The sequence below is a fragment of the Gopherus evgoodei genome, chromosome 8, assembly GCF_007399415.2.
Source record: "Gopherus evgoodei ecotype Sinaloan lineage chromosome 8, rGopEvg1_v1.p, whole genome shotgun sequence".
Taxonomy (NCBI): Eukaryota; Metazoa; Chordata; order Testudines; family Testudinidae; genus Gopherus; species Gopherus evgoodei.
In genome coordinates, this window is record NC_044329.1 from 111,565,788 (window position 1) to 111,579,350 (window position 13,563).

At 62.4% G+C, this 13,563-nt stretch overlaps 1 protein-coding gene and 1 pseudogene across 1 annotated transcript; one reads left to right on the plus strand and one right to left on the minus strand.

Moving 5' to 3' along the window:
- Positions 1 to 282: 282 nt before the first annotated feature.
- On the minus strand, positions 283 to 8,896 carry LOC115656151. The gene is made up of 3 exons (XM_030572481.1): positions 8,662 to 8,896; positions 6,986 to 7,287; positions 283 to 1,793 (listed from the first exon to the last, which is right to left on the minus strand). Exons 1-3 carry the CDS (start codon positions 8,788 to 8,790, stop codon positions 1,469 to 1,471), a joined length of 756 nt encoding a protein of 251 aa, XP_030428341.1. The 5' UTR covers positions 8,791 to 8,896; the 3' UTR covers positions 283 to 1,468.
- LOC115656804 overlaps positions 4,175 to 13,563 on the plus strand; it is a 45,539-nt pseudogene continuing 36,150 nt past the window's right edge.

Genomic DNA, 13,563 nt, shown 5'->3' on the forward strand with positions numbered 1-13,563 from the left:
CCTGTTCATTTGCTGACGCCTTGTCTTCCCATTTAAATCATAGAGCAATTCTAGGCTGAATTCTCACCCATCTTACAGAAATTGTTGCCCATTTTGTACCCAGATGTTTTTGGGAGGAGAGACTTTTCAGAGTCTGGAAATTTCTAGGTAACATTTCAGATTTGGTGTAATTGACTTTAAATCCAGATGCTTTCCCAATGTCCTGCACTTCTCTAGAAATGAATTTTAGGGAAATATTTGGTTTAGAAAAAAATAATATTACATCATCGGCATCGAACACTGTTTCCTGATGTGTGCCTGCATCTTTAATTCCTGTGGTGGATCCATTGTTCCATATCCTCTGAACAAAAGGCACCGTCACCAGTGCACAAAGTAAAGGAGACAGAGACACATTTCTAACATCGAGTGGTGGAGTCTCCATCTCTTGATGAAGTTCTGTGGCCTGTGCTATACAGGGGCCAGATTAGATGGTCCCTTCCGGGGAGTGGAGGAGGTAATATTCCTTCTAAAACTCTCGGCTCTGGTTTAGTATTTGCTGTTATAACTCAGTCTCATAATCCAGAGAAACGTCTGATTGGTTTTCAAATCTTGCTAAGTTATGGCCTCAGTGGCATCCAATGGCAATGAGTCCCACCGGATATTTGTGTATTTCCTTTTCTTCGTTTTGAGTTTGTCCACTTTCATAGTCACCGAACTGCCCCTTTATTCTTGTGCTCAGACACAGGGGGAACAAACATTCCCGTCTAGCTGGTGTATTCCATTCACCCACTTCTTTCCTGTCCCCTCTGATTCGCCCCCTCTCTTTTCACTTCCCGTCTTTTCTGTCTCTCTTCAACTGAGTTTATCCAGGCCCCTCATACTTGTCTCCCTTCTTTGAACCCCCCTCTCCTTCCTGTGGAGTAAGGTATTAGCAGAACACGACCTTATCGGAGTTATCTAAAATTGACATTTTAATGGCTTTTAACTGTGGTAAAAGAAAGCCCTGTATTAGTTCTCTGCTGATTCACCCTTCTGAACAGCCAGCCTGGCTAATGGGCTCTGGGAACCTGAACTAAACCTTCTGGAATGCAGGATTTTATCCACTTGTAGTCATCAAAACTCCCCAGTGTGTGTCAGGTGTGTTCTGGGGAGCTTTCCTTTCAAATGGGGAGGTAAGTGGGACTGGGCTGTAGAGCGCAATTCCTTGGAGGGGAGGGGGGCTGCAGCTTGCAAGCAGGGCCCGGCACTACCTGCTAGCAGGTAGCGCACAAGGGCTCTCTGGCTATTTACCCCCGGGGAGCTGCTCAGCATTGGTCCTGGCAGCTCAGAAGTAGAAAGGCGAGGTGGATATGGCCTGGCAGTGGTTCAGACTCAGGTGAGAATTCCCTTAAAGCCATTACAACCTTACAAGAACTGTCCTGGAGCAAAGGCAGCCAGGCAGCTTCGTCCCCTGGTTTGTGCTGTGGACCCCAAGTGTGCCAGTCCGTTACTATCTGTGCAGAGCAGCCAGCCCAGTCCCCGAGATCCCGGTAGCTCTGTTCACCGTACGGTTCAGATCCATGCCTTCCACAGCCCACCAGGCCTTCGCAGCAGCATGACAAGCTACGGCACAGGTGTGTTTAAGGACACAAAAGACCCGTGTGCTGTCACAGTGCATTGTGTGGGCACAGCGTGGAAAGGCAGATGTTAGTGTGCAGCAGATGGCAAAGCAGAGGTGGCACATGCACCATGGCTCATTTTGCTGTCCCCTGATCTGGCTGAAATGCATTGCTGGGCAGCACCCTCCTTCCTGCATCGTTCTGGGACGGAGCTTCCTAGGTTTTAACAAAGGAAAAGGAAATGCTTAGTGCATTGGCCTCGCAGCCTCAGGGTCCCAGAGCAGGGAACGGTGGGGTCAAGCTCTCACTCCAATGTGGGCCCCTCAGTCCTTGGGGTGTTAAATGCCAGGCTCAAAGCAGGACCTTTGCACCACAAAGGCCAGCCCAGAGCTGCCCCCACCCACAGGCACATTGACCTCATGGCATTATTGTGCCCAGCACAGCTCAGAGGGTTTCGTCAGGGACTCAGCCTCGTTCTCTGGACACCAAGGAGTCTGGTCTAGTGGTGAGAGCTGAGGAATGGGGGTCCCCGCTCTGTCCCTGACCCCTTGGGTGCAGGGAGGTGTAGGGGCGGGAGGCAGGTGTGAAGGAGCCAGGGAGCTCCCTTGGACCAGACACAGAGCAGCAGCCGGCCCACAGCCCAGGTGTGGAGTGGAGGTAGGGGGGCAGTAAGGTCTCAGCGCTGGCTGGTTCCGCTGGCTTCTTCCCTCCCCTGCTGTGCGTAAGTTCCCATTTCCTCCAGGCCCCCCAGACTGAAAGCAGAGACAGCAGGAGCAGCACTGTCCCGCCCTTGCCCCGAAGAGACGCCACCTGCATGCAGCGTGAGGGCAGCACACAGCCTGTGCCCTCTGGGCTAACGGGCTGCAGAGCACTGGCCAGTAGCAGCACTGGAGAACCCGGGCACCTATGCAGCTGAGGCCAGAAATGGAGATGCCCACACACAGAGGCCATAGAGACACCAGCTACCTGCAGCACCCCGGGGCCGTGACCTCACCAGAGCACATTTGCCCGGCCAGACTGGGCCTCGTTCAGAGCTGGGTGGCAGGCCCAGTGTTGGGGCTCCATGGGGACGCTCTCCCTGGGCGCAGTGGTGACCCCACTGTCCCCGCGGGAGGCTAGGGGCGCGGTGCCACAGACAGTAGTGAAGGGGGCCCAGAAGGCGGCACTGCAGGTATGGGGGTCTGTGTGTCAGACCCTGTCACACTAATCAGCTGAGCACCTGCAACCCCTCAGTGTCAGCCCAGCTGTCCCTGCTAACCCGACCTCCCAATCACTCCCAGCCCGTCCCGCTTGGCTTGTGCCCCCAGCACTGCTGTGCCATGGCTGGCTCCATTCTAGAGGTGGCTGCAGGTCGCTGGCAGGGGGCAGGAGAGACGGGTCATCCAAACACACGTTTTCGCGGCACGTGGCAGGGAAGGCGCAACATGAAAGCAAAGCCGATGGTGACTCGCAGGCACCCAGCTGGGCCCTGCCCCGTTCCGCAGAGGGCACAGCGCACGAGATGCCAGTGTTTACGTGGGGGCGCTGGGGCTCAGGGGACGGCAGGCAGCGGAAAGCGGAGTTAGCAAATTCTCTGGCCTAATTCACTCGGAGCGCGGCAGGGGGAATCGGCTCAGCCGGGGGCCAGGGGCCGCACAGCCCCATCTGCGTCCCGGCCTCATGCGCTTCACTGGAAACATCTGGTCCGGATTTGGGGGAAGGGAGAGGGGGGCCTCCTGCCGCCGCCTGCTCAGAGCCCAGCCCAGCCCAGCCCGTGTCCGCAGCCCCCAGGCTCGGGGCGCGCTCCCCAGCTCCCAAGCTCGGGCCAAGCGGAGCAGAGCCGGGCCCAGCGAGCCCGGGAGGGTGCAGAGCCTCGGGCAGGGCTTGGGGTCTGTCCATGGTGCTGCGTGTGTGTCTGCCCCAGGTGGGATGTGTGTGTGTGTCCCTGACCACTGGTATCCAGGGCAGTGTGTGTGTATCTGTGTGCTTCCATGGCTCTGTGTGTGTGTCCCTGACCACCAGTCCTCAGGGCACTGTGTGTGTCTATGTGTGTCCATGGTTCTCTGTGTGTGTGTGTCCCTGACTGCTGATCTCCAGGGCGGTGTGTGTGTATCTGTGTGTGTCCCTGGCTCTATGTGTGAGTGTGTCTCTGACCACTGGTCTCCAGGGCAGTGTGTGTGTATCTATGTGTGTCCATGGCTCTGTGTCCCCCCAGGGTGGTGTGTAGCTGTGTGTCTCCAGGCATGTGTGTGTGTGTGTGTGTGTACATCTGTGTGCAGGGCTTTGTGTGTGTGTGTGTGTGTGTGTGTATGTGTGTGTGTGTGTGTGTGTGTCCAGGGTGGTGTGTGTGCGTGTATATCTGTGTGCAGGGCTGTGTGTGCGCGCGTATATATCTGTGTGCAGGGCTGTGTGTGTGTGTATCTGTGTGCAGGGCTCTGTGTGTGTGTGTGTGTGTGTGTGTGTGTGTGTGTGTGTGTGTGTGTGTGTGTGTGTGTCCATGACTCTGCGTGCCCGTGGCGGCCTCAGCTCCCCGCCCCACACCGGGCGGTGTTTACACGCGCACTGAAGGAGCGCGGAGCACACGGCCCCCAGCCCCCGGGAGAGAGCGGGGCAGCGACGCGGGGTCGGGGCTGGAGCCTGCCGGCTGGGGGCGGAGCCGACTGGGGGGCGGGGCTTGCCTGCTTTTGCCCCCCAAGCTCCCAAACTTTCCTGCAACTCGGCAGCAGAAGCCCCCGCGAAGCAGCCGCCGCATCCCCAGCGTATCCCGGCCGGGGAAGGAGCAGCGGGGCCCGCGGGCTGGACCGGGGCTGACGCAACGTCCGCGCGGGGATCCACCTGGCCGGGCTGCGAGCCGGCCCCGGGCGGCATGGAGAGGGTAAGGGGCGGGGCGCAGAGCCGGGGGAGCGGGGAGCGCAGAGCCAGTGGGGGGGGGGCGCAGAGCCAGTGACAGGGCGCAGAGCAAGGGGGGAAGCGGGGGGCGCAGAGCCAGTGGGGGGGCGCAGAGCCGGGGAGAGCGGGGGGCGCAGAGCCGAGGGGAGCGGGGGGCGCAGAGCCAGTGAGAGGGCGCAGAGCAAGGGGGAAGCGGGGGCCGCAGAGCCGGGGGGAGCGGGGAGCGCAGAGCCAGTGGGGGGGCGCAGAGCAAGGGGGAAGCGGGGGGCGCAGAGCCAGTGGGGGGGCGCAGAGCAAGGGGGAAGCGGGGGCCGCAGAGCCAGGAGGGGCCAGAGCCGGGGGAGCGGGGAGCGCAGAGCCAGTGGGGGGGCGCAGAGCCGACGGGAGCGGGGAGCGCAGAGCCGGGGGGAGCGGGGAGCGCAGAGCCAGTGGGGGGGGCGCAGAGCCAGTGAGAGGGCGCAGAGCAAGGGGGGAAGCGGGGGGCGCAGAGCCGACGGGAGCGGGGAGCGCAGAGCCAGTGGGGGGGGGGGGCGCAGAGCCAGTGACAGGGCGCAGAGCAAGGGGGGAAGCGGGGGGCGCAGAGCCAGTGGGGGGGCGCAGAGCCGGGGAGAGCGGGGGGCGCAGAGCCGAGGGGAGCGGGGGGCGCAGAGCCAGTGAGAGGGCGCAGAGCAAGGGGGAAGCGGGGGCCGCAGAGCCGGGGGGAGCGGGGAGCGCAGAGCCAGTGGGGGGGGCACCACAGGGTCTGGGGGCCGGCAAGGGAATGGTAACATCAAACAGGGAATCCGTGGTTTCCATGGTTCCCATCATCTGCACCCCCACTGTCAACATTGTTCCAGCACCGCTGGGGGGGCGGTGCCTGGGGAGGGGGGGCTGGTACACGGGGGGTGGATACCCGGGGGCAGGACATGGGGAGGGGCGGTGCCTAAGGACGGGGGATGCCCGGGGGTCGGTGCCCAGATGGGGGGGTGGTTCATGAGGAGGGGGCGATGCCTGGGGAGGGGGCGCTGGTACATGGGGCCCCCAGGGTAGCCCCGCTCCTTGGTTACGTTAGTTGCTCTCAGGCGCGGCGAGCCTGACCCGCCTCTTCCCACCTCGGGTCGCCCGAGCCCGGCGGGGGCCGGAGCGACGTCCCCGGAGCTAGCCTGGGTAGCGCCCCCCCCCCATTCCCACGGGGCCCGTGCTCCGCCCGCTGGGGGCGGGGCAGGGTAGGGGGGGCCCCCGACGGGGGCCGGGGCAGGGGGGGTCCCCATTTCAGTAATTTTCCACCCGGCATGTGGTGGGGCAGGGCCGAGGAGTAACCATGTGGCAGCTGATGTAACCGCCCCCCCCCCCGTTTAAAGGAGCCGGAGCCTCTACTGGGGAAGACATTGGCCTCTGCTGGGGGACGTGGGGTCTCTCCTCCCTTGGGGCCAATGACCCCTCCCATAGAGACATGGGGGGGCTCTTCTCCCTTGGGGCCACTGACCCCCCCGTAGGTATGGGGGGGCTCTGCCCTGGGCGCAGCAGCCACGCTGACCCAGTCAGGGCACAATGTGATGTTGGATTAAGACCCTGCTCAGTGTGGGGGTCCGTGGCTCCCTAACCCCGGGCAGCAAAGGGAGGTGTGAGAGCCGCTGAGCTCCGTGGGCTGGGGGGGGATCCCCGAGCTGGTGTGGGGCTGGAACGCCTAGATCCCAAGGCCAGAAGGGGCCGTTGTGACCTGGTCTGACCCCCTGTACAACCCGGGCCAGAGCCCTGCCCCCGTAACTCCTATTAGACAAGCAGCCAGCTTCGGTTTAGGTCACCAGCCCTGGAGAATCCACCCGACCCTGGGGAAATTGTTCCAACAGTTAATTACTGGGGTGGTTAAACACTCACATCGTACTGGTCTGTCTGGCCTCAGCCTCCAACCGCTGCCGGGGGGAGGATGGATGCCGTGATGGGGTGGCACTGGCAGAGGGCTCTCGGCTGGGCACCTGTCAGTCACGCCCATTGCCCTGTGTGTGAGAGCGGGTGAGCAGAGGACTTGAGCTGGGCTCACTGAGGCTGGAGCTTCCAGACGGGACGGACTTGGAGCGCGTGGGCGCTGGGTGGTGATTAGGCACTAGCAGACGGAAAGGTCAGTGCCGGGGATCTGGGGGATTTGGGAGGGAGGGCAGGGCCTGGGGTGTTCAGCCCTGCCTGGGGGTGTCACGTGCCAGGGCAGACAGGGCCAGTGTGAGGCTGGAGGGCAGGTCCGGTTTTCTGAGCAGAACGGATTGCCAGACCCGGCAGTGTGACCCATGGAGCTCCCTGCCACAGGGCCTGCAGAGTCCGGACCTGAGGCTGCGTTTACAGGGGGCTGGCTGAGCGTGTGACCGGTGGGGCGGCTGTGTGAGCTACGGGAAGGGGCATCAGCTCTCGTGTTTCAGGGCTCAGCACCTGCGTCAGGAAGACCTCTGGCTCCCTGAAGGACACAGGGCTCTTGTCACCTTCTGGGATGTTCTTCTCCCTTGCCTGTGGTTGGAGGGGGTTTCGGGTCCAGCCCCGAGTGGGAGCCAAACCTCCACTGAGCAACTTACCAAGGGGCGACTGCATTCTCCATCGCTGGCCACGCTGAAGTCACAGGAGAACTTGGGGCCAGGGCCATGGTCAGGCATCTGTGGGTGATGCAGCCCCCGCTAGCCCTTAAAGGGGCCATGTACCCCCAAGCTCGTTCTCCAAAGGGCAGTTGGCTGGGCGCTGGCTGACCTGGAGGACCCAATCCTCTGAAAGGAACAGTGTACTCCCTCAGCTCTCCGGCAGGTCTTGGAGAGGCAGGACGCTGTGCCAGAGCCCAGTCCCCTCTGATCAGGGATGGCACAGCTGCCCACCGCCGCTGGATCTAGTTCAGAGGAGATGAGAGAGCCCCTTTAACTCTTAAAGGGGTGCTACCTCTCCCCTTCTGTCTCAGCCCCCCACATCTTCATACGATGCCCTACGCCCCCAGCCAGTACCCAGAGGAGAATGAGAACTGGTGGCCAGACAATGACAGTGAGAAGCCAGGCACATGTGTGGCATCGGTGGTGAAGGGGCACTGGGTAGTGCTGCTCTCAGAGCCAGCCCCACTGCCAGACACTAATTCTAGGGCGCAGTACAGGATACCTGGGTGACATTGGGCCATGCTAGACAGGGTGACTGGGCATCGGACGGGAGTCACTGACATGGTTCCTTCTGCCCTTGAGCTCCGTGCCTAAAACTGGGTCTTAACTAGTGCTTGGAGCAGAGCCAGTGGCTCTGGTTTATGACAAATTAGAGGATTGGGCCAAAAGAAATCTGATGAGGTTCAACAAGGACAAGTGCGGAGTCCTGCACTTAGGACGGAAGAATCCCGTTCACTGCTACAGACTAGGGACCGAATGGCTAGGCAGCAGTTCTGCAGAAAAGGACCTAGGGGTTACAGTGGACGAGAAGCGGGATATGAGTCCACAGTGTGCCCTTGTTGCCAAGAAGGCTAACGGCATTTTGGGCTGTATAAGTAGGGGCATTGCCAGCAGATCGAGGGCTGTGATCATTCCCCTCTATTCGGCATTGGTGAGGCGTCATCTGGAGTACTGTGTCCAGTTTTGGGCCCCACACTACAAGAAGGATGTGGACAAATTGGAGAGAGTCCAGCGAAGGGCAACAAACATGATTAAGGGGCTGGGGCACATGATTTATGAGGAGAGGCTGAGGGAACTGGGCTTGTTTAGTCTGCAGAAGAGAAGAATGAGGGGAGTTTTGATCACTGCTTTCAACTACCTGAAAGGGGGTTCCAAAGGGGATGGATCTAGACTGTTCACAGTGGTACCAGGTGGCAGAAGAAGGAGCAATGGTCTCAAGTTGCAGTGGGGGAGGTTTAAGTTGGATATTAGGAAAACCCTTTTTCACTAGGAGGGTGGCGAAGCACTGGAATGGGTTACCTAGGGAGGTGGTGGAATCTCCATCCTTAGAGGTTTTTAAGGTCAGGCTTGGCAAAGCCCTGGCTGGGATGATTTAGTTGGGGATTGGTCCTGCTTTGAGCAGGGGGTTGGACTAGATACCTCCTGAGGTCCCTTCCAACCCTGATATTCTATGATTCTGTGTCCCTCCCCACGCAGGAGTGAGCAGGAGTGGGCATGGGGTGGGCAAGAGACAGCAGAAACCTGATTTGCCTACATGCAAATTGCCAGAGCCCAGTCTTGGTGGTGGCATTTTTCATCCTGGAGGACTGGTAGCTGGGACTGTACTCTTCACTCACCACTGAAATGCAGCCACCTCTGGCGTGGGATGCAGCAGCTGTTTGACCAGTGTAGGACAAGCAGGGGAAGGAGGCTCCTGTATCCATTTGCAGCAGGAGAGAAGGCAGCTTGGGGTGGCAAGTGTCCATGTGCCAGGCAGGCTCTCTGTTTCCATCTCACCCAGAAGCTCCTCTGAAATAGACGCACCACACTGAGTGCCTGGTGAATGCCGGGGCATCGAGATGACTGGGAGAGGTTTTCTAGCATCCTTACTGCAGGGGGAGGGGAGGGGAGGGGAGGGGCACTTGGGACATGGAGCCAGATCCCTGCCAACCCCAGAGCTCGACAGCAGCTGGGCCCAGCTAGCCATGGGGGAGGGTGGGCTGGGGACTCCTGGAGGGGAAGAAAGGAGTTGGGAGCATGGCCCAGGGTGTTGGGATTGGCTTAGCACCCGGGAGGGGTTGAATAACGCCCCCGCTACCTGCTCTGTGCAGCGCCTGTAGCACACCTACTCCAAGCAGCCGGCACCCTGACCAGGGAGGCAGGGTAGGGGGCTGTGCCTGGCTCCTTGACCCCGCTGTGTCCGTGCCCAGGAGCCTGTCCCTGCACCCTTGGAGCTGCTGGGTAGGAGGCAGGGGCTAGGGTCTGGCCCAGAAGCCATCAGCTCTGGGCGATGCCTCCTGCTCCTTATCTCACCCGCTCAGGCCTGGCTCCAGAGGCCCCGCACCCTGCTCCAGCCCCACCTCCTCCCTGCAGGCCAACACTCCCACCCCGGCCTGCTCCAGGCCCCACTCCCCTGGCACCTCCCCAGGCCGTAGCTCGCTCTCCGGCGGGGGGTCGAGCCATGCTGGGGCACAGGACGAGGGGCAGGGGAGTATGAGGCACTGTGATGTGGCCCTGCCGCTGCGGGTGGGGCTGAGTCTGGGGCCCTGCGAGGCCGGAGGGCTCCTGGCAGCCCAGCGAGCTGTGCTCATGGCACGGTGACCTGTGCGCTGGCAGCGAGGCAGGGCTCTGTCACGGCCTGAGCGGGGGGCTCAGACTGTGAGCAGGGCGGCCCGAGCATGTGGACCGCTGAGGAATGGGGGGGTGGCAGCATCCCCCCCAGGTCTGGCAGCAGCTGGTCCCCGGCAGCGGCTGGCAGCTCTGACCCGGGCAGTAGCACACACGGTGCAGCAGGGCAGAAGGAAATCACCTCCCATCTGTGTCCTCCGCGGCAGCTGAGCTCCAGGCTCCCTCTGCTCCCGGCAGTGCCAGGCGCAGCCACGTGCCACCTCCAGCTCAGTCTTTGTGTGGGGTGAGCATTGGGCAAACTCTCCCCAGCTCTGGCAGTGCCCCTCGATCCCAACCCGCAGCCCCTGCCAGTCCAGCCATAGCCGCCGGATGGTGGAACCATGCAATGATGTGATGGCAAGAAGTGACCCCCCCTAGAAACCACAGGAACGGGCCCTAATCTAGGAGTGAATCCAGATTTTGGAGGTGCAGATGGGGTCTCCCTCCATGAGGGTGGGGGTGAGCGTGCAGGAAGAATGTGCCCCCCCAGGAGGGTAAGGGTGGGGCTGACCCCCCCCATCCAGGAGACTAGGGCAGGGGTGCAGAGTGGGGTTGCTCCCCCATGAGGGTGGGGGCGAGGGTGCAGGAAGAGTGTGCCCCCCCAGGAGGATAGGGCTGGAGATGACCCCCCCAGGAGAGTAGAGGCAGCGGTGCAGGATGGGGGTGCTCCCCCATGAGGGCAGGGACGCTTCCCGACTGGCTCCTCTCCCCTGTGCCCACGAGTCACTCCCGTCTTGTTTCTCCCCAGCTCTCTCCTGCGCTGTCTGTGGACTGAACCGCTCGGTGTCAACGTGTCCGTGCCAGCCGGGTGCAGCCAGCGAGACGGAGAGTTGGCAGGCGGGAGCCCCTGTGGCGGCCTGCACAGAAGACGCCCGAGCCCCCAGCCATGGCGGATAAATGCAGCAGGGGGTTACTGGTGAGTGCTGGGGGTCCCACTGCCTGGGTGCCCGGGAGGGCTTTGCTGGGGGTTGGATGGTGCCCTCTGCTCTCCAGGTCAGTGGCTGGCAGGCGAAGTCTCTGGGAGCAGCCGAGAAGGCAAAGCCCCCCTCCCCCAGCCAGCTGTGTTACTGCAGGGGGGTTGGGTGGGGGGGGACAATGCCACCTGACTCCCTGGAGCGTGAGTGCTGACTGCTGTGGGCCAGACTGTCACGAGGGAGAGGCTGGAACAGGAGCCTGGTGATCAAGACTCCTGGGTCGTCGTCCTGGTCCTATCCTGATTTGCTGCGTTCCACTACCCCCCGTACCTCAGTTTCCCCCATCTGTCTTGAGGGGGCCAGGGGAATGGCTGGCGTTGCAGTTGCTCTGTCTTGGGGCTTGCCCATGGAATTTCTGGAGGCCCCTGCTGTTCCATTTACTGTCTGGGCAGCTGTGGGGAGATCAGCAGTGCCACCCCATGCCCCACAGCACCCTGTTGGACTGTCCATGAGGTGGTTCTGGTGCTGCCCATCCCTGTTGTTCCGGGGGTGAGGGGCGGTGCCAGGCATGGGATCCGGGCAGGAGCTGAGCCTGCTCCAGCTTGCAGAGTGCAGTTTAGATCTTGGCGCTGCTGGCTCCGCTGGGAAGGCATCAAGTGCGCTGATGGGGGGCTGAGACCCCCTCCCTCCCTCCCTCCCAGTCTGTGCCACCCTCTCAGGCTCCCTCTCCAGTTCTGGCTCGGTGGCGCGGTGGGTGGAGCAGGCAGTCTTGTGCATGAGCCCATGGCTGTCTCTGGAGAGGGGAGGCTGCGTCATGGGCTCGGCTGGCAGGGGAGGGCGGGGGCCCCCCTAGAGGTGCCAGGGCTGAGCACAGCCACCCCCAGAACAACGCCTCTTACTCAGTGGTGAGGGCACTGGACCAGGAGCCGGGACTCCTGGGTTCCCTCCTGATTCACTGTGAAGGCTCCACCCCTCTCCGTGCCTCGGTTTCCCCTGGGAAGCAGTAGCACATACCCAACCTGCTTTGTCACCACGAGCTGGATGGTCCCGGCTGGGCCCCCTCCAAACTTCACACGTCCCCAGCAGCAGCTGGTCCCCCTGGGCCTGTCTGTGGCAGGGCCCTTGGCAGCAGTCGCTGTGAGCCCGAGGGTTGGCCCCGGGAGGCACTGCAGGGGTGTGTGCTCCCATTAGCCCTTCGTGGCGAGAGCCCCACCCCGACGGAGTCCTGCTCTCGTGGTGCACGTGTGACCGCTGCTCATGTGGCCAGCACCCCAGGGATTGTCCTGAGCGCCTCTGAAGCCGCCGCAGCTGAACTGAGGAGCCGGGTTCAGGAGCGAGGGTTCCTGGCCTCGTGCATCATGAGGGCTGTGCACACTCACCAATGGGCTGATCCCACAATCACCCGTGCCCGGCCCATGTGCATTGGGAGCAGGAGTTGCTGCCGTTCCCATCAGCTCCCAGGAGCCGATCAGCTCGCAGACCTGTGCTCTGACCACTAGGCCCTGCTCCTGTGACCTCTGGGGGGCCTGTGGGTGTGATGCCTGTGGTATCGCCCCTCCCAGGAGCTCTGCCCCTCCCTTATCACCCCTGCCCTGGGCTCCTCGATGGCAGAGCGGAGTCCCCTCCCCCATTGCGTTCGCCTGTGGCCCCCCCCGCCCCGTCACAACAGGGCGCTAACCCTGAGCCTAGTCAGCCTCAGAGGTGTCTGTGGCCCGTGGGCACCTTCCCGTGCCCCTCTTGTGTGCTGTCAGGGCAGGGTGCGAAAAGGCTGCGGAGAGCTCCAGCCATGGGGCTGGGCAGCTCTGCGGCGGGGGGCTGGGGCAGGGGAGAGGATGTCTCTAGTCCAGGGCACTGTGTGTGGGGATGCAGTGCAGCCTGCTAGAGCTTGGGGTCCCCCCAGGCAGGCTGGGGCGGGATCCCCCTATTGCAGGGCGGGAGGAGAACCCGGCTCTGCCTCCCCACATGGCCCCCTCCCCCACGCGGGCTGGGGACGTGGCAGGAGATCAGTGCCTGCCTGCGGAGCGGCCCCTACTGCAGGAAATGCTGGAGCAGCTACAGATCTCAGCCAAGCGAGGCCCGCCCCTCGCCCAGGAGCCGGGTCTCCAAGGGGCCGGGGAGGCTTCCGGGGGCAGAGGCCGGCTATGGCATTTGTAACAGGCCCAGCTGCAGGTGCCCGCGGGGGCAGAGACTGCTCTGAGTGATGGGTGACTGCAGATCTGATCCCTGGGGGTGGGATGCCAGGTCCCGCCCCACCCCGCCCCCATGCTGGTGCAGCCTGTAGCCCTGTGCCCGTGTCCTGCTCCCCATCTCTCTGGCACTCCCTCTGCCCCAAACTGCCTGCCCCAGAGCCTCCCCCATCTCAGCCTCTTCTGGGAGCTGCTGGCCCTGCCGCCTCCCCTGTCACTTGCTGCCAGCTGGCCCCTGAGCAGGGGGCTGGGAGCCCCCATCCAGCAGTGGCCTGTTGGGGCGCTGTGGCCCTCACGGCTCTGGGCCAAGCAGAGTGTGCAGGCTGCGCCCAGCTGGCGACCTGACCCACGTGTGCCACGGCCCCTGCTGGATGCTCTGCAGCGTCTCAGGACCCCGTACTGCTCCCAGTGGGGGAGAGTCTCCTGCAGCTCAGAGAGCAGCGCCCGGGGGCATCTAGCCCCCCTCATCCTATCGGTGACTGAGCCTGGGCTCAGCCCAGAGCCTGATATCTGCCTCGCCCACCCTCACCTGCCCAGCCCTCTTGTTTCCCTGGCAACCAGGGATAATGTCACCGGTACCCCAAGCAGCAGCGCTGGGTTCTGGGGAAGTTGCAGGTCCCGGCTGGTACAGGAGGTCCCGGCAGATACAGGCAGCCTGGCCCCTCCCTGCACGTGGGCTTGGCTGTAGTTTTATTTCCCCAGCAGATGGGAATAAAGATCCCGGGATGAATCGGCGGCTGGTCCCTCCCGCTCCCGCGGGCCTCCCAAAATA